This window comes from Helicoverpa armigera, chromosome 4 (assembly GCF_030705265.1).
Source record: "Helicoverpa armigera isolate CAAS_96S chromosome 4, ASM3070526v1, whole genome shotgun sequence".
NCBI lineage: Eukaryota > Metazoa > Arthropoda > Insecta > Lepidoptera > Noctuidae > Helicoverpa > Helicoverpa armigera.
Window position 1 is genome coordinate 2,440,770 of NC_087123.1, and position 21,460 is coordinate 2,462,229.

Here is a 21,460-nt window from a genome sequence, read left to right on the forward strand (position 1 = left end):
ACGTAGGTGAAGAAGTTTCCATCGAGACGCAGGTGAAACCGCGAAAAACAACTAGTAATCAATAAACCAAAATACATCGACCTCTAAACACAAGCCGACATCACTCCATCACACCCAAATCCCTCAAGTTCGAAATTCAAAAGTTATTTATTTTTCCAACGAAATCTGCAACTGGCACTATAAGACGACGAACAACGAGCTCCGTGATTGGAAACTTCGTACAATCTAATTGAATTCTTCAAGAGTGCCGAGCGACGATTACTTTGAATTTAGAACATTTTTTTTTTCAAACAAAAATCAAAATTTTGTTCGACGACATCAAAGGAGTTTTACATTGAAGATATCGTTCGATGAATTTTTATCTGTGGACCGTTTCTAGGTGGCTTGAGTGTCAAATGCTGACACGTAAATTACTGTGATGGACGGGAATAGACAGAGTTTTATGATTCATTAAGATTTTAGTCTGAGCAAAATCGACGTTATCTAATCCTTCAGTCATCAATCAAAAGCAATCTGAGTTGGGATTCTAATTTTAGAGTCTTTATGAGACGTGAATTGAGTGTATGCGTCGGCGGGTTTTGATTAAAGATTTAATGGATATGGAAGAAGTGTTTAAAGTTATAAGCTGTAGGTTTTTTGTTTGAAAGTGGTTAAGAATATTAGCAACTACTGAAACGATTTAAAAAATTTGATCAGTTTTGGATAGCCAATTTATCGAGGAAGGCTATAGGCTTTTTATCCAAAGGAGCGAAGTAGTTTCCACAAAATGCAGGTAAAACCGGCAGAATCTAGATCTTCATGAAACAAGAAACGAAGAAGCATATAATAAGAATATTCAGGTTATATTTTCTCCGCGCAACCACATTATTCCCATCTCCAAAGTATAAAACAAAATACAACGCTCATCTTTCTCTCAATCTTATAAAGACAAAACCAACTTTATCAATAACACTTGAAAATAGCTCGAATAAAGAAAAGATACGTAAAATGTACGCTAGTTCATCACCCACAGAGAACTCGTTGGAAACTTCAACTCTTTCAACTTGTACGGACGGAACAACTAATTCACTTTATTTTCCCCCCATTTCTGTCTGAGTGGGGAATCTTGGAAATATTCAATGTTTTGTTCCTTTTATATTTGTTGTTGAAACATCACAGACCCTGTTTTTGAGGTACATGAGTCGGTTTTCCTTATAGGCGCGTCGTAAGCAATCATCTGAAAAAGAGGGTGCCGTGACTACGTAAGACTGGGTCGGAATGTGTTCATAACAAACACTTGAGGTTTTTGCGGGTTTTAAAGTACATACATGTATGTGTATAACACGAGTGCGTAACAGATTTTTGAACCTTTGCACGTTGGATCGCTGATATACGCAAGACACAATTGATTTTCTATTGTTTTATAATTACTGATATAGGTATAAGCAGCTAAAGTTATTTATATATATTTTCTTTAGATTATATTTTTATTAATTAGATTAGATGATTCAAAATATTACGCTCAATACTTCTGTCATTCTTTCGCGGTTAAAACTATCTTCTGATGTCGTTAGATCAAATATACGTTTGGCAGTATTAAATTGTGTGAAACTACAGACAATATCTATGATTCTCTATCATAAAGGTTGTCTTTAACAAAATATCATATCAAACGCCCGCTACTGAACTGAAAATATATTTTGTAAATACTTTTAGAATTTATTGTGTATCGAAAATGATATCATTACAGAGTTATTTTAGATTCTAGTAAGCGATATCGAGGTTAATAGACACATTTGTTGAGAAAAAATATAAATGTTGTTGATGGTACAATATGTTCTACAAATTATCGATGCTATTATTTTTTTTAATATAATCTGAGATCTATCCAAGATACGCAATAAACTTGTGTATAAAAAACATCTAAGTATATATTACATTATCTTGCAGTGTACTTAAAATAAATTGACTTATAAAAGTGATGTATGTATGCATATTCAACTTAGAAAAAATTGATTTCAAATAATTTAAGATTGGATACCTATTTCTGATAGTAGGGTGAGCGTTTTTTGGGTTTATATAATGTTTGACGTTCGAAGTGTTTTTTTTTTCACCTTATTTCGAATATAAGCATTCATTTTGATTCGTGAGACATGTCCTTGTAAAAACCAGTGGAACTGTAAAAATGAAATCAGTATTAGGTATATTATTTTTTGATAATAAATAACCATTACATAATTTGGAGATCTTATCTCTATCCGGTGGTATTAAATTATACATTAAAAGGCTGTAAAGTCATTTGAAAAGGTTTTGCTTAATTGTGTAATAGATCTGATAGGGCTATAACATAATGTTTTAATCTACAAAGTTATAATTTTTCTTTTAATTTCGAAAATTATGTATCAGGTATGATCATTTTTGGATTGATGTATGAGAGCAGGATTATGTAAAAGTGATTTTATAATAATAGCTAGATTTTTTCATAAGTAACTTAAAATTTATAAGCACCAAGGAGATGCCAGTATATTAAGCAATACTAGACCAATGGGTTAGAACTGCTAGTAAATTAATCGTAGTGGTAGTCATCTTTTTTATAATATTATTTTCTTTGTTATTGGCTGATTTGGATTGCCCAGACCAGTGCGTATCTTTTTGCGTTACCCCAGCACGGTTACGGAATAAATTAGCCTAAATACATTTATCAAAAGTTTTCATATCTAATTCTCATACCTTAATGGCAGTTACAGCCTATTATAATGAAGAATTTTACGTAAACAGTGTTGTTGCCTTACAGACTGCCTTAATTACTGACTTTGGGATTAAGCATAAATATTTTGTATATTAACTATGTTAAAATACTTAGTTTGTACCTACATCATGATGAAGCTTGACACCTGCAATGGTGTTTGGATTTCTATGTTATAACAGTTATTCACATTCAAGTTAATGCAACTATCACAAGAATGGATACAAAATAATATATTATGCTGCCTGTATAACACTAATGACAACACTGGACTCTTCCGTGTTTCGGAGTAATTACAATGTTACAAAAGTGATAAAAAAGTAACATTAAGTATATAGTACCTAAGCATGAGTCTAAGAAAAGGCAACAACGAAAGAGTTTCGTAACCCTAAGAAACATAATAAAACACTAAACAAATAACCCAGCAAATTATCAGCACATAGACCACCCATTCAATATAGTTTCATTACACGCAACGCAACCTGTAACTTATAACGTAACATGTTTGTATTATAACAAGAAACGTATATACGTAAGCCTAATACTTCGACCTTAGCTGAGAGCACGTAATGTTTGCAGATTTACTCCACAAGTTTAGACCTAGCCATGGAGAATAAAAGTAACGTGGAGGTGCCATAACGGACTGCGGTATTGTTTGAAAGAGTTACCGCGGCCCTGGTACATGAAAGGTCTAAGAAGGAACATGATGGGTTTTAGTTAGTAAGAATCTGACACTTCATCGTGCTGCTATCCCATCAAAAAATTTTAAAAAAGGTGCCATAACGGAAAATTTTCTAAGAAAGTAACGCGCCAAAATGCGGGTGAGTGAGGGACGGGACGAGGAACGTTACTGTTTTTGCCTTTATACGCCTTCTTTAGACTATCATTTTTTGTGATACCAAAAATCGTTGACAGATTTCTCAAAGAATCCAAACGCCTCGTTAATTTACTCGTAACTCACGTTTTGGTTATGCCCACCGCACGAATTTGACCAAGAAGAAGGCGCCAGACCTACCTGCGTTGTAGCATATCTGTTCATCTTTCCTTACTCCGTGGACTAACGGAGATATGAGACAGATTATATACGGAATGGTTTCTCGGAATTCGGGATTTGGGGCATAAAACATGTCTTTGTGGGCTTTCGTTTCAAATTATGAAAGGAATTTACTATCTTTACATGTTTTATGTTTCTTTATGCGAGATTTTGGTAGGGTTGTTTAAAGTTTGTTAGGTATTATTAATGTCGAAACATTGTTTGTAAATGTAAGCCCGATTTGGGACTTGGTTAAATCCTAGTATTATGTATTATTAACTTAAAAGATGCTTATCATGGTATAACTTAACTTAACGCTAGTCATAACTTTCTTTCATTTTGATGCTGGTTAACACAAAAATATAAGATTTATGTAACGCAAAAGTTGATATAAATAGTAACATCATCCTCCGAGCCTTTTCCCAATCATGTTGGGGTCGGCTTCCAGTCTAACCGGATTCAGCTGAGTACCAGTGCTTTACAAGAAGCGACTGCCTATCTGACCTCCTCAACCCAGTTACCCGGGCAACCCGATACCCCTTGGTTAGACTGGTGTCAGACTTACTGGCTTCTGACTACCCGTAACGACTGCCAAGGATGTTCAATGACAGCCGGGACCTACAGTTTAACGTGCCATCCGAAACACAGCCAATGGTGTATAAGATATACTTAGAAAGTACATACAAACTTAGAAAAGTTGCATTGGTACTTGCTTGACCCGCTAATATAAATAGCAACAAAGAGTCCTAAGATAAGCTAAACAAAGCATTAACCTAGCATTTGGGAGTGAATAATCAAATATAAAAAAACAAATGTACTTACGAAAACAAAAGACAAACAACGAACACTCGTAATCACTATAACCAAATAAGACCAACCTAATCCCATACAAGTAAATGTAACTAATTATTTAACGAACTAATATCTCATTGGGCTAATTTAATAAACCTTATCTACTAAAATATCCACAGAAAAGAGGGAATTCGTGTCACATTCTAACCCCGGAGGCCTAAATGATTCCCCCGGGTAACTCCCCCATATTTCACCGTGCTTATAATTGGGGGACGTTTAGATTGCTGTAATTGCTCGCTTGGGGGCTTCAGATTACTCGATTGCGGAGACATGTAATCAATTGCGTGGTTATTAAGAAATGTTTTGAATCAATTATGTTGTTTATCTGTTACCGTAATAACTATGTATGTATATTAGATTCGTCGAATCTGTGGTTATTTGATGACGTTCAAATAAAATTGATATTAATAACTGGTTAAGTGGGTTGTGTTTAAATAAAATATTTGCAGTTTTGGGGTTATGGTTGTTATAATTAATGTAATTGTTTGTTTGATGTTTTGGCCGTTAAATAAACACATTTTCAGTACTGTTTGTTCTTTTTCTATTTCAATATTTATGTTAATATTTAAATTAAATAAAAACAACTGCGTTTTCAATAATTGGTTATAATTAAAGCATCAGTTTCAAATTTTACTATAAAATTGGATTCAATTGACATACTGGCTTTAAAGCAGTTTCGTTACCATAGCGCCTTCTAAACTCATTTACTGCATTACCTTATTTTTTAGAAAATTTTATCTCCTACCGATTAATGCTGAATCCTTCTCCGTTTGAGAGAAGGACTGTGTCCAGCAATAGGACGAGAAAAAAAGCTATAGCATAGACCTCCTTCTAACTCATACTCTCCTTGTTCACAGAACTACCTCCAGAGAAGCCAACGATAAAGGCAGAAAAAGGCTGGTATGCATCAGGAGACTCCCTCAGAGCGCAGTGCTCATCTCCTCCCGCTGATCCTCCTGCTAACCTCACGTGGCTGCTCAATGGAAGAGATGTAAGTACCACATAGTATATTCCTCTAGTGTACTGGAGAATATGGGTTGTTGAACCAAGTCAAGAATGCGGAGTTGGTTTCACACCATACCATGCGCGCGGGATACGTTACGGGAACCTACAGAGAAGTCAATGACCTCTGTTGCGACGATAGCTCAGCAGGTGGAGTAAATAATAAGCGTGGACTGTATAATATGTGAATACGTATAATGACTTTTAAGAATAACAATATAGGTACAATTAAGCAAATACGAATGAAAGTTTAAGTACATATAAGAACTAAAGAACGCGTGCGCGCGGCCGGTGCGCATAAGCAAGTCTTGACCTCTGGACTCGGCGATTCGCGGCGAGCCGTTGCACCACGACGTCACAGTCGCCCCCACTTGTCGTGGACGCGGTTGAGGCGAGTGGGACGACTCAACATACTCCCCCCGTTGAAGTGTCTTCAACAGCAGTGGCGACGGGTAACGGGCAAATTGTGTTGAACGCTCGCCGAATGACACCCTTACGTGTGCGGATGTCGGCGACTCGTGCAATGCCGTCTCTACCAGGAAGCACCTTAACGATCCGTCCTAAAAGCCATAACAGAGGAGGTGAGCCTTTATCCTTAATGACGACAAGGGTTCCTTCTGTAAGTTCCCCTGACGATCGGAGCCATTTGGTTCGTTGTTGGAGCCACAAAATGTACTCATGTGAGAAGCGTGACCAGAAATGTTGCTTTAAACATTCGATGCGACGGAACCGCTGCAAGTTGTTCACGTTAGCGTTCTGGACCTGTGGGTGAGGCAACAAGATGAGCGATCGTCCAATAAGGAAGTGGGCAGGCGTCAAGGGAATAAGGTCGGAAAGGTCATCGGAAAGTGGAGTTAAGGGCCTGGAATTTAGAATAGCTTCTACTTGAATTAAACATGTTGCCATCTCTTCAAACGTTAAATTCGTTAAGCCAAGGATGCGTCTAAGATGGTGTTTCGTTGACTTAACCGCGGATTCCCACAAGCCACCAAAGTGTGGAGTGTAAGCGGGTATAAACGAGAAGTTGATACCAGGATCAATAACACTTAACCCTAAGTCTTGTGAGAGCAGGCTAGCCAGCTCGTTGAAAGCACCAACGAATGTCGTGCCATTGTCGGAGAAGATGTTGCGTGGCTTCCCCCTACGAGCAATAAAGCGGTTCATGGCAGCCAGAAAAGCCTCCTTTGTTAAGTCGGATACAAGTTCAAGATGGACGGCTCTCGTGGCTAAACACACAAACACACATATAAAGCACTTGATAAGTCTGCATCCTCTACCCTTACGGTCAGCTATCATGATGGGCCCAGCGTAGTCAACACCGGAATCTAGAAATGGGAATTCTAAGTGCAGACGCTGCTCAGGAAGGTTGCCCATGATAGGCTGTACGGTACTGGCCTTAATTTTGCAACACTTCACGCATTGATGAGTCACCCTTTTCGCTAAGGATTTCCCACCAATGGGATAATAATGGTGACGAATGGTTGTAAGAAGCAATTGAGGTCCAGGATGTAAAAGTCGTAGGTGATACATGTCAAATAACAATTTACAGATAATATGTTTACTTGCTATGAGAATAGGGTGTTTAATATTAAAATCATAAAAGGAATTGCTTAATCTGCCTCCAACACGAATTAAATTACAAGATTTATCAAAGAATGGGGAAAGTGACAACAATTTGTTTTTTGCTGGTAAGTCTTTCCCTGCTGAAAGAAGTTCGTACTCTTCAGGAAACGACTCCTGTTGGCAAAATCTTAATATGATATGTAATGCACTATTCAATTCTTTAGATGTAAGTGGACCAGGACAAACTGTTTGTTTTTTAATTTTAAAATTTATAAATTTAAGTAAGTATGCTGTAAAACGCTGAATTTTATTAAAATCTGAACATGTTGTAAATAATTTAGAAATGATGTTGTCGTTATGATTGGAGGTATTAATGTGAAAAGAAGAAGTTACTGTTTCTGGTAGATTTTGAATGGTATGATGCGATTCAGGAAATTGAGGCCAAGCAGATGAATCATTTAGTAAAAATTGTGGTCCCGACCACCATAGTGCAGAAGTAAGCAGCCTATCTGCTCTGAGTCCACGCGAAGCGAGGTCTGCGGGGTTTTCTTGTGACGGAACGTAACGCCAAGTTCTACCCTCCGCAGTTTCCTGAATTTCAGAGACACGATGTCGAACGAAGGTCTTAAGTTGCGTGGGTGAGGCAGACAACCAACCCAAGACTATGGTGGAATCACACCAGAAATAGACGTCGTCAATATGTAGTGTAAGTGACTGACGTACCTTCATGTATAATCTCGAACCCAACAACGCAGCACAGAGTTCGAGTCGGGGGATGGTCGTTGATTTGACCGGCGCTACTTTGCTTTTAGCAGTAAGAAGGTGTACGTGAACCTCACCACTAAGCGATACGCTGCGGACATACAAACAAGCACCATACGCCCTTTCAGACGCGTCGGTGAACACATGCAACTGCACAGACGATGATAGTTCACACGTGATCCACCGAGGTATCCTGAAATCATTTAAAAAAGGTAAGCTATTTTGAAAGCTGTCCCATGAAAGCTGAATATGTTCGGGAACAGGCTCATCCCAGGAACACTTTGCAAGCCACAGTTGCTGCATGATGATCTTGGCTTCCACTATGCAGGGAACAACTAAGCCAATGGGATCAAAAATCTGAGCAATGACAGACAAAATTTTACGTTTTGTGGCAATGTTACTGGAAGTTGCATTTGACACAGAAAAAGAAAAGATATCTGATGAGCACCTCCAGTTCAGCCCTAATGTTTTAGACGTCTCACTATCACTGAGATCGACGAAATCACTACTACTAATATGATCTTGGCAAAGACCTTCTAGCACCTCAGATGAATTAGACCGCCACTTGCGCAGATTGTACTTAGCAGTCTGAAGAGCTGCGATGACCTTACTACACTTCTCCAACACCTCCACAACAGATGACCCGCCTGAAAGGTAGTCATCAACATAATAATCATGCGCTATTGTAAACTGCGTTGACAAATCGCTGCATTCTTCAGCTAGTCGTAATAAGCATCTAGTTGCCAGGAAAGGCGCCGATGCGGTGCCATAGGTCACCGTATTTAAGGAATATGTTTTTAACTGATGAGAAGGCTCCGCCCTCCAAAGAATCAATTGTAAAGGCCGAAATACGTCATCGAGCCTTGTCTGCCTGTACATCTTCTCGATGTCTGCACATACAACAATCTGATGTTGTCGAAATCTGAGTAAGATTGTTAATAAATCGTCTTGTAACTGAGCACCTACCATCTGAATTTGGTTAAAGGATTTGCCTGATGATGTGGTCGCTGATGCATCGAAGACGACTCTGAGCTTGGTGGTAGAACTCGATTCCTTTAAAACACCGTGATGAGGCAGATAATTAGAAAACGATGAGTTAGACGGATTATATTCAGACATGTGTCCTAAGTTAATGTATTCATTCATAAAATTAACGTATAACTGCTTAAGACTGGAATCTCTAGCTAACCGGCGTTCAAGAGACAAGAAGCGGCGCTTAGCCATGTTGTAGGAGTCACCCAAAACGTCAGGGGACTCCTTAAGTGGTATGCTAACTACGAAACGTCCATCCGCGTCACGGTAAGTGGACTTCAAAAATAATTCCTCACAAGAACGCTCTTCACGCGTGAGTGTATGTTTTGATGAAACTGAGTCTAGCTTCCAAAAACGGTCTAAGTCTGCCTGTAAATTATCAGCCATCAAACATAAATGAGAAGACGAATTTGACTGCTTGATGACTCCTGATAACAGCCAACCCAACTTGGACTCAAATAAAGTAGGCATGGATTTACCTAACTCTATACGATTAGTACCCAAAACGTTCCAAAAGACTTCAGCACCCACAAGAATATCTATCGGAGATGGAACGTAAAACTGAGGGTCAGCCAGAACTATATTGGTCGGTATACCTATATTGTGCACATCAATATATGTATTTGGTACAGACGATGAAATTTTGGACATGACGTAACAATCAATATCGATTTCATAGTCACCATTGATCGACTTTAATGAAATTGAACAACCTTGTGTACAACAAGAGGATTGATCATTAATGCCTCTTACCTTAGACTCGACTGTATAGGTGGAAATATTAAGTTTACGAGCCAACTCCTGTGATATAAGGTTAGTCGTACTCCCGTTATCCAGCAGGATTCGCGCGGTGTGAGCGTTGCCTTCAGCATCCGACACATTCACCAGCGCTGTGGAGAGCAAGACAACTCGAGATGTAGAAAGGTGATTGACAGAAGCTAAGGTACTAGTTGTTTGATTAGGAACAACGGTATCGCGATCAAAGTGCAACAATGTATTGTGCTTCTCACGGCAATACTTGCAGTGACCCATCTTACATTTATAAATATTATGACCTGGTCGAAGACAATTTAAGCATACATTGGAAGTTTGAGCTTTACTGATGCGTGATTGTACAGGCAAGCTTTTGAATTTATCGCATTGAAAAATGAAGTGATCTTTTTGACACATTGGACATGATAAAGGATTGCGAGACGTTTCACTTGAACCCGAAGAATGTTTATATTGTTTAATATTGTTGACATGTACACCTTCGCCTTTAGTAAACAATGACTTGGATTCCTCGAGCGTTTCTAATAAATCAGCCCTGTTACGAATGAATTCAATAAATACAGCCAATGTTGGAGGTTCTGACAATGAGTTCCTGTGCTCCTCCCACTCTCGGTTTGTCACCTGGTCAAGTTTACATGTCATTATATAAATGATCAGTGTGTCCCAGTACTCAACAGGTTGACCCAGTGTAGATAATGCTCTTAAATTTTTATTTGTGGTGTCAACAATATGTCTTAATGACTTACTTGATTCCTTGCTTATGGACTGCACATTAAAAAGTAATTGAACGTGGTTGTTAACTAACAACCTTTTATTATCGTACCTATCACAGAGCAACTTCCAGGCAGCGTCGTAGTTATCAGATCTAAAGTCAAGATTGTCAATAATTAAGGAAGCACTACCCTTTAAGGAGGCACGAAGATAATGTAATTTATTTATGTTATCTATGCTGTCGTTATTGTGTATTATAGAAATGAAAGTGTCTCTAAACTCTAACCAATCATGATAGCTGCCGGAAAACTTAGGAAGATCAATTTTAGGCAAACGGATAGAATTATGTTTGTGTGTGTGCTTAGAACAAGAAACATCAACCTCGGCTATGGAGTTCCCTGAAGCCTGCTTGCGAGCATTGCTGATCAGCTGACGTGCTGCAGCCACCAAGCTGTAGTACTGCTTTTCGAACTCCTCACGCTCCGCATATTGCTCGCTAGGGTCGTCCACCATCTCTTCCATGTCGGCCTGTAACACGTCGTATTTATCATATAGATTTTCGATAGTATTAAGTCTATACTCAACCTCAACAATCTGAACTTCGCTCAACTGTTCACATGACTTAGCAATGTTTAAGTATGAAGAGAATTGCGTAAGCTTTGCTTTAATTGAAGCACGTTTCCTCATAAGGCTTTTAATGTCAGACATTTTAAGAGAAGGCGATAGATTTTTGTAATAAAGCACTAAGGAAATATATAAACTAACAGCAAGTTATCCCTTCTAATAAAATAATAGCAACGAGTTGCAAGATAAAGTGCACGAGCAAGATTGTAGCAGAATGTGTATTGCTATTTAAAAATGCAAGGCGTTTGTGCACTGATAATCGCTGCGTAATGTTAACGTTACAAAGTAATACTTATTCGATTTTGGCTGAAATATAAAACGACACTACAATGGATATGATTAACTTATAGTGAAATGAATGAATGAAGAGATGAAACAGTTGAAATAAATGGTAAAATGGGATGAAATATGATGAAATAATGTGGAGATGACTTGCAAAAATGTAACACCGTTCTTTAATTATAATGAGGTAAAAAATGAATGTAATGTGGGATATGGATGATAATGAATGTGATTATGATGACGGAAGATGATGAGATGATTAAATAAGGAATTGGATCGAGCTCACTGTTTTCCGGTGCCACTGGTGATGACTGCGCCGAGGAGTATTCTTGTTAGATATCTCAATGCACGACGACAATCTGAACACGTGTATTTGCTGTCCGTTATGATGACGAATAATTAGTAGCCCAAATTCCGTTTCTTCTTGTGTCAGTTGGGTGACGTCAGCTAAGACGGCCGAAAAGTCTCAAGCCGTGCCGTTATATCACGACGTAACAATGTTCACTGCGAAGAAACTTGATAATATTCACTGAGTCACTCGATGACGTGGTCGACGTTCACCAAAGTCCTTTGTCTTCTTTGTCCAGTTCAATTTTTCTTGGGAGAAGGACCATATGTTGCGACGATAGCTCAGCAGGTGGAGTAAATAATAAGCGTGGACTGTATAATATGTGAATACGTATAATGACTTTTAAGAATAACAATATAGGTACAATTAAGCAAATACGAATGAAAGTTTAAGTACATATAAGAACTAAAGAACGCGTGCGCGCGGCCGGTGCGCATAAGCAAGTCTTGACCTCTGGACTCGGCGATTCGCGGCGAGCCGTTGCACCACGACGTCACAGTCGCCCCCACTTGTCGTGGACGCGGTTGAGGCGAGTGGGACGACTCAACAACCTCCATCTAACGGGTGTAATGGTGCTAATATAATTATTTGGGTGTAATACTAACACCTATGCGTCGCGAAGATCAATGACCGATATTACTTGCATTCCGCGAGCGTTTTAACCTTGAGTGACTGCTAAATGAAAGTATATTCGAAATATTTTAATTATTTACGTACATAACCTGGAAGTAGGGTTCCATTCTTGCTTGATTTCTGATCTATTTATTTATTAGTCTGAGAAGCAGCCCTTGCATTCCGAAACTAAATGTCTAACAGACATTTTTATTCTGTAGTGCATACTCAGCTTTAAACACTTACTACGCCGTAGTCACCCGTAGACGTGGTGACGTCACTGTTCGCTACGGTCTGCCAGCTACAACGTTGTAACAACATCGAAGTGACACAATTTGAGTCACTGTTTTAAAGTTGGTACAGATATCTAGGAAATCTTCTTAATGCGACTTAATTTTATTTATTTTATTTGATGGCCATAGAACCTAACAGTTAAAAGAACTTTTAAGAACAAGTAAAACAAAAACATGTTTAACTCGATACACTTTATTTTTGTATATTTTCATAACGTATTATGGTCCAAACCTTTCAAAATTCACATTATAAATCCCCAAGACTTTCATAACCGCGTGGTACATCAGCGAAATATTTTCCCATTCCTCAACCCGTCCAATAAACTTCAGCGCGATGACGTCACAGGACCGCATCGTTAGCTCCGACATAAGCGTGCATCTTCCGCGACGTACGGTTAATTAATGAGCAATGAATCACGGCTGTAGGATCGATAGCATTGTATCGTGGGTAACCGCTTTGATAGATATGGGCGCCTGGTACTTGGGTAGCTTATTATTGACTGCCTCGTTGGTCTATTTGTCGTTAATGCGACTGCTGTCTTCGATGATTCTATTCCAGTGACGGGCCGAAATCGCTTCGTGGGTTGTAGAAACTTTTACACTCTTTTAGAAAAAAATATACCTTTAATTGAACTTGTTAGAGAACGTCTCTTAATTAATGAGCAATGAATCAAGGGCGTAGGATCGATAGCATTGTATCGTGGGTAACCGCTTTCATAGTTATGGGCGCCTGGTACTCACGTGTTACATTTCAAAAGCTAATTATCGGCTGATTCTCGAAGTTTTCATTGTGTAATGATTTTCTTCATCCGAACAAAAAAATAAACAGAATTTCTGTTAGACTTGTACTACTGTTATACTTGTTTTCAACTATTACTCTATAGGAACTTGTAGAACAAGCTAAAGATTATAAACATGTGAAATCGTAAGTAAAGTTTTTTTAAATCTATATTTAGTATGAATTATTTTAACCTTAAAATAACCCAGACAAAGCTTCAACAAATATTTAGAAACAAAGCGAGCAATATCGAAAAATAAACACAATTTACTTGACATAAACACAGCATACCAAAAATAATGAAATCAATTTGTACTGTTTCAACGTCAACATTCGTCGGCGTTACGTCGCGACACTTGACAAACGACCCTGAGTAACTAGCTCACTTGTTTTATCTCGTTCTATGGATAAAACCTCTTTTTTGTTTTTTTTTTTCGTTTTTATTCTGTAGATGTCTTGTCTGTAAAGCGCGTTTTGAAAATCGAATGGGATTTTTGACAAATTAAATGAAATAAGAAAGTTCGATTTTTAAAATAGGTGCAGTGTGCAGTCATTTCGGTTTGGGCTGGAAAACATAACAATTATTGCTATTTTATTTTATCGTTTTGTTTTTGGATATACCTATATAGTTTTGCCAAGATAATTTATTAAAAACTTTTCAGCTACTGTTATACATTAAATGAACTTACAGTTAAGTGCATTTTTTATATTTTATACATCGTTAACTGTAACATAATCTAAATTATACAATGTTAGCCTAAGACATGATTATTTTCATAAAAATAGAAAGCTTTACAACGTAATAGTACCGTCATTCGTACTCGTAAAACGGGTTCATAATTGAACGTCACTCAATATGATTAATGTTTGAGATTTCATGCATTCATTTCGTAATAACAAACTTCGTCTGAAACTTGATAATGTTATTATCTCAGTTATGTAACCCATTATGTATTTGTAACATATGAACATTAATGATTTATAAGTAGCTGTTAGTAACGCACAATCTACGTATTTTAATAAAGACTTTAAATATCATTAATGATTAAAATAATATCGTATAAAGTCTATGCAAAAAAAATATAGTTCTCAAATTTTATTTTAACGTTTATTACAAAAAATACACAAACATTTCGTCACTGTTTGACATACAATTTGTCACTAAAATAAACAAAAGAACAAACAAAAAATAAATAAAACAAGATTACAAGACGTAATTTACATTTCATTTAAAAATGTAACCAAATCAGACAGCAGCGTAAAACCGAGCTTTTTCGCCGAACCAAAACAATACAATATATTGGAATTTCAACAAATTGAATTGAAACGTACAAAATATCGAGTGTACCCGCCTTTACTCGAAGTGGGATCAGTACTCAAATATTGATATATCTGTACCAGTTGGATTAAACGCGCAGTTTTAGAGTACACTGGATACTAAATAGTTGCCCAACAGTTGACCTGATTGCAGGCCAAAAAATGCTTTTAATGAACACCTTTTCGGAAGGGAGTGTCAAACTCTTACCGACTAAAACCCATCATGTTCCTTCTTAAGCCATTTACATATGTACCAGGGCCGCGGTAACTCTTTTGGTCAATCCCGTAGCCCCGTAAGAATTTGATTCCAATCAAAGTTGATAGTCGATTTTATACCGACTCAATACCTGATCTTTGTTGTCACCAGTAATTTCCATACTGATTTTTTGAGCCCAAATAAACTGTCGGCCGACCAAAAGTTTGCAGTGTGCCAGTACTCTTAGTTTTCAAGTTAAAAGGCTGGTTGGGAATTTGAAGAGGCAACGGAAAATGTTTCAGTTTTCATTCGTTTTATTGCAATTTGTGAACTAACGCGCTATGAAAATCAAAGAGCTGATTTTTCGGTTTTGAAAATGTTTTTGGGGTTCCGTTTTTTTATTTCAATGCGTGAATGTCGGGTTGATGGATTTAAAATTGTTAGTAGAACCTATACAAAACAAAGATTTGTTTGTACCATGTTATTGAGAACACATTTAGAATCACAGATTTTATAGGTGCGTAATATTTGCAATAAGTCGGTTACGACATTCAGCTAAGTGAACTTCGTACAAAAATCTAAAAAATAAATGGTTGTTTTTTTCCAAACTATTTCTAAGATCTATCTAAGAATAACACCATTGAATCCAATGACCCACTTAAAATCGGAATAAAACCAAACACCCCACTTCATATTCAGCAAAACATTTTACATATAAAATCGGTAACAATAATTTTCACGTACACACTTTACAAGCTTCGAGCACCGGTACAAAATATACCTCACTTGGTTTCAGATTAAAGAGAATTTTAAAATCGTGCTCTACTAGAGGCAATATCGGTCGTAAGTGAATATCGGAGCTATAGTAAGCTATTAGCATTAACATGAACTATATTGGGTACTTATCGCCTAGCTAGGTTGGTAAGTAGGTAGGTTGCTATAGTCGGGAAGCTATAGTGCTTGGTATTTGTTGCAGGTGAGGTAATTTGTGTTGTTATTGATACGTGTAGTAGTGGTGTTGATATGGGATAGGTAGTAATTATAATTATGCTGTGGAATATTAAAAAAAATTGCTTTAAGTAGGCTTAATGTTAGGTATTGCAATTTGTGATCTCCATTTATTTGTTTTGAGCATCATTAAAATAAACAATTTTACATGTTATATAGTGACGCATGTAGTGATGGTGGAAGTCAGCCTGCCACATCGCTGGAAGGATCAGTGAGATGCCCCCACTGCTCACAAGCACGTTTTTTTAAAGGTGAACGGGGTTTGAAGGTGCACTGCGGCAAGGTTCATAAACCTCACGGTGTGCCTTCGGCCCCCATATCCTTACCTAATCCTGATAGTACCCCATCTAATCCTGATCCCACCCCCATTTGGCAACAGCTATGTAAATTGAAAAATTCCATACCCGTCTTAAAAAGAGTTCCTCGAGGCGCGAGACCATCCGTGGCAGCGTGTTTGGCACGATGCGTCTCTCTCGTCGTCCGAGAGAACTCTGAACGTGCTTGGGAGCGGTTACTTACCTTTCCCTATAAGATACTACATGTCCAAAAAAATTTGGCCTCCAAAAAAACCCTAACAGCCCAAGTTAAAGAGAACTGTAATAGTCCTTCTACTTCTTTTGACCCAAAATTTACAGCACAGTTTTCCCACAAAGGACTCTTGCATCATGTAGAGTCAAAATTAGGGGAAGGTGACATAAGGGGTGCCGCTAGAATTCTTTTCAGTAGTGATGTGGTTGCGCCGTGCTCCCCAGAGACTGTTGCAGCTCTGGAGAGTAAACACCCGGCAGCATCGGATGACCTCTCCTTCCCCGACCCTCCTGCCCCAGACTCAGATAATCTATCAATTACAGCCAACCAATTGTGCGCTGCTGTCGGCTCCTTCCGGAGCGGCTCTGCCGGTGGCCTCGACGGCTTGACGCCGCAGCACCTTAAGGATCTGACGTGCTCAAGCGCCGGGGAAGCTGGTGAGTCGCTTTTGAAGGAGCTGACAGCCCTTATTAACCTAATGCTCTCCGGCAATGTGAACGGAGCCGTCATCGACGTTTTGTATGGCGCCAATTTATGTGCCCTGCGTAAAAAGGATGGCGGCATCCGTCCCATTGCCGTGGGATGCACATATCGCCGTATCGCAGCCAAGTTTGGCTGTGCCTACTACAAAGAAACCCTGGCCGCCAAATTTCAGCCCTTACAACTAGGTTTTGGCTCGAAGGGGGGTTGTGAGGCTGCGGTACACGCCCTTTCCACGTATGTAAATAGCGGGAAAGGCGAGGTCATCCTTAAGGTTGACATTAGGAACGCCTTTAACTCCGTAAATAGAGATACCTTGTTGACGGAAGTTAAAATGAAATTCCAAAATTATATAAATTTCTTTGGCAGTGTTATAGACATTCAACTAAATTACTCTATAAAGACAAAGTTCTAGATTCGGCCGTCGGATGTCAACAAGGTGATCCTCTGGGGCCTGCCATTTTCAGCTTGGCTATTAACCCTATTATTCGACAGCTAAATTCTAAATTTAATGTGTGGTACCTCGATGATGGGATCCTAGGAGGCGACGCAGATACTGTAGCTGACGACTTTAGATTTTAATACAAAAATTCGACTCCATTGGCTTACAACTAAATTTATCAAAATGTGAAATCTTCATCCCTGATAACAACCAACAAGTCTTTTCGAAATTCCAATCCATAGCTCCAAATTTGACAGTACTGGAAAAAAGTTCCCTTCGCCTCCTGGGATCACCTATTCTCGATGAGTCCTTCACCAGTTATATTAACGAGAAAATTCAAAATTTTAATGATGTTTCAGAGAGATTATACAAAATCAGTAAACATTCGGCCTTCACTTTGATTCGGTACTGTTGTTTTGGACCAAAATTTACTTATATTCTTCGCTCCTCACATATATGGAAGCACCCACAAGTTTTGGACAAAGTTGACCAAATTATCAGAAGCACCCTCACCTCCATCCTCAATGTGGCCTTGGACGATCGAGCCTGGCAGCAAGCTGCACTCCCAATACGCATGGGAGGTCTCGGCGTCCGCAAAATTTCAAGTGTTAGTTTACCGGCATTCCTCTCCTCGGTTCACAGTACTGATACATTAACCAGAAAGATATTGTCGTCTTCTGCACTGGTTGATGTTGAAGTACCGTGTTTGACCGATGCGCTGGATGCCTGGAAAATGGCTACTCCCAATACGGATTTGCCCGGCAATCGCTGCTCTCAGAGACAATGGGACGGGCCGCTCTGTAGCACTATACGGAATAATCTATTAAATACGTGTAATAGTGCTGCTGAGCGTGCCCGTTTGTTGGCTGTGGGAGAGTGGGAGTCGGGCCTCTGGTTACAGGCGATCCCGTCATCTAGCATAGGCACTATGCTGGATGACACAACGTTCCGCATCGCTACATGCTTACGGCTAGGCGCTCCCTGTGTTGCTCCGCATCGCTGCCATTGCGGTGAAGCCGTCGACAGCCTCGGGCACCATGGTCTGTCGTGCTGCAGAAGTGCTGGTCGTATTGCACGGCATGCCAGCATTAACGACATTATCCGTCGTGCTCTTTCCACCGCCGGCGTGCCAGCCGTGTTAGAGCCTAATGGACTGGTACGTGACGATGGAAAGAGGCCTGATGGTATGACGTTGTTGCCATGGAAGTTGGGTAGGCCCTTGGTGTGGGATGCAACGTGCGTCGACACCCTGGCGCCATCGCATCTTCCCTGCACGGCAGGTCATGCTGGTGCGGCTGCTGCTTCTGCAGAGACCACCAAGCGGCGCAAGTATAGTAACCTTATTGGTAACTATACTTTTGAGCCGTTTGGGGTCGAAACGCTCGGACCATGGGGCCCGAGTTCGCGGTTACTTTATAAGGACATCGCGAAAAGGCTTGTCGACGCTTCGCGTGACCAGAGGGCTGGCTTATTCTTCGGACAAAGAATTAGCATTGCCATTCAACGTGGCAATGCGGCCAGTCTTCTGGGCACGTTTCCGGAGGACAGTGATGCGGAGGAATACTTCGACGCCTGATCGATGCTCTTTTATATTTTATGTTTTATGTTTATATCTATTTTGTATATAGTATTTTATTTTTAGTTTTGTTTATAGATAAGTAGTTTAAGTTTGTATATATTATGTATAGTGTGTACATTGTAGAACAAGAGTAGGTGTAAGTCAGTAAAAAACATTCCTTTCACGCACAAAGATTCTTTCGTGGGGCATCACTATTTTATAGGTACTGCCAAGGCAGTATGTTTCCTCTTGTTAACCTTACAATGGCTAGTCCATGGGAGGGGACTTGACCATCACTCGCATCTCCAAATACATTGTTAGGTTTTTACCAATCACTTAATCATGATCCCAATATCGTCAACTGCCGCACAAAATTCTCTCCTAGAGTTTACTATATTGCACACTCCTCAGTTTGTACACAAACATCGCCATTTCCACGTCCATAAAACGCCAGTTGAACTCGGTCAATTAAAAATACGGGAAATTGAACGACAAATATTTTAGTATGGATTTTTAAACGGTCGGTACACAAAGAACTTTTGCTCTTGCACGAGAAAAACAAGCTTAGGCGACGTTCGAGTTCTCGATAAAGTGATCGGGGCGCAGCAAAATACGTCTAGTAGTTTGTCTACTTGGGAAATGCAGGTTTTTTTACTTTTTTGTTTTTTAGTTGTTTTTTTTTGTTCGGTTGAATCTCTAAAGATTTTGTTTTATTTTGGTGTTTACCTGTTTTTTGAGTTATTGCACCTTTTGCTGTATGGTTTCTAATACGCAAGAGGAAATATTTTTTATTTAAAGATTTGGACATAATATTTGGGTCGAGTTTTTTCCTTACAGAAAAACATATCTTTAAAACTTGTAAAGTTAGCTCAGATTGAAAGCCATATCAAAGGATTTGCTTTCTAATATAACAGATATAAACAAGATAAAAAAACACAACAAATACCTCGGTATCTTCGTGCAACAACTATTGTAAATCTAAAATAAAAGACCAAAAACGCAATACTTGGAGAACTATACTCTCTTATAATTGGCCGCATTTTTCTTAGTTGTTTTTATTTTACTAGTTGCACCGACTCTGCAATACTTCTTGAATTGCTTCCTTCTTTCACAAATAATGAGCTAAACCAACAACCATTATTAGTTCTTAACGGAAAACTATTGTACTTAGAATTTTTCAATTGATCGAAGTTGCTAGAAAAAGTTGTCGCCGACTGAAAGAAAAAAAGGCGAATGAAGCTTTCAATTCTTCGTAATATCTACGTGATTTTTCTTGAATTGTGCTATTATGTTTTTATGAAAATTGTTGTAGAAAATGACTAAGTATTGTTCATAACTTTTATCAGTTAGTTGTGTGATTACCATCACTTTTGCCGTTGTTAAACTTGAGTTTTTGAAGATACGAATATAATAAAGTAACGGATTTTTGGAAGGCGAACGGGGATGAAGCCAACATGTTGAAGCCCTTTTGACGGAACTTTAACGAAATGGGGAAAAGTAACAGATATTCAGATTGTTATTTATATAAATTACAATCCCCATTCAGTAAGTCATTCCCCCTGCTTTCCCCCAATTGTTAATTGAAATCAACATCTGACTCAAACCCCTCATGAAAAATAAACTCTCTTAATTAAAACCAAAACACAAACATAAAAGCTAACAGAATAATGTCTCCATCAATCCCTTATCATCCAAATTTGAGTTAGCAACGTAAAAATATAATTAACTGCCCACTTCTCTTGAACCTTTCTCAAATGAGAACGGACGTCCGAAATTATTGTTACATACACGTAAATTGTATTTTAATTCGGCAGTCTTGATAAAGCCGACGTATTTAATAAACCTTTCAACCCTTCATCGCGATGGGACTAGGCCCGTCTGTAGTCCTACGTAGTCCCATTGGGCCTCCTTTTGTGCTGTTTATGTCACTTTGTTTGACAACCATCCGCGATTTAGGCCGAATTTCTGACGGTTGCTATGATAAATGTTGGGCTAAGTTTTCGGCTCGGCTTTGCTAGTGGATTAGAACGGTCATGTTGTAGTTTATACGTTGTTGTTCTCTATTGTTTGATAGTGAGTTATGACTATTTAAAAATAGCCTTTGCAGGTGATACAGGACATTAGAGATAACTCAATTAGAGCATTCATTAGTTAGCTGTTTTTTGTAATATCATTTACTTATTTATTTATGGAGGGACAAAAACAATAATAAAACTTATCTAATAAAGTATTAAAACTAATCATATCTTTGATAATATAATTCTTTATCAGGAGATTGATCAACCTCGTCTTTAAAGGTGCTTTAGTAAAATATACTTTCGTTGCTCTTGCTGAAAGAACCTGTGTGTGTTGAGGTGGGAAGCATTTCTTCGTTTAGTCCTTAAAATTGTAACTTAAACTCTTGCAACTTAATGTTAGAAATAATGATCACATGATCATCAACATACGACACAACATACCTACTTATATACCTGTTTCATTAACTGTACATTCATCAAACTGTTTGATTAACATACCGCGGCAATCTAACGCAACTTCGCCG

General features: G+C 38.5%; 2 protein-coding genes across 2 annotated transcripts in view; one reads left to right on the forward strand and one right to left on the reverse strand.

The window, feature by feature from the left end:
* Positions 1–21,460, forward strand: part of LOC110370505 (uncharacterized) — a 131,359-nt gene that overhangs the window by 56,419 nt on the left and 53,480 nt on the right. The window contains exon 2 of the mRNA XM_064034184.1: positions 5,468–5,601. Within this exon, the coding sequence (XP_063890254.1) occupies positions 5,468–5,601 (134 nt within the window). The remainder of the gene's footprint in view (positions 1–5,467; positions 5,602–21,460) is intronic.
* LOC126054832 (uncharacterized) lies at positions 5,739–10,838 on the reverse strand. The gene is made up of 4 exons (XM_064034185.1): positions 10,833–10,838; positions 9,723–9,859; positions 8,015–8,990; positions 5,739–6,374 (listed from the first exon to the last, which is right to left on the reverse strand). Exons 3-4 carry the CDS (start codon positions 8,904–8,906, stop codon positions 6,361–6,363), a joined length of 906 nt encoding a protein of 301 aa, XP_063890255.1. The 5' UTR covers positions 8,907–8,990; positions 9,723–9,859; positions 10,833–10,838; the 3' UTR covers positions 5,739–6,360.

Bases quoted from the DNA above. Each gene is read 5' to 3' on its own strand.
- LOC126054832 (XM_064034185.1), bottom strand. From the start codon at position 8,906: ATGGTAGGTGCTCAGTTACAAGACGATTTATTAACAATCTTACTCAGA.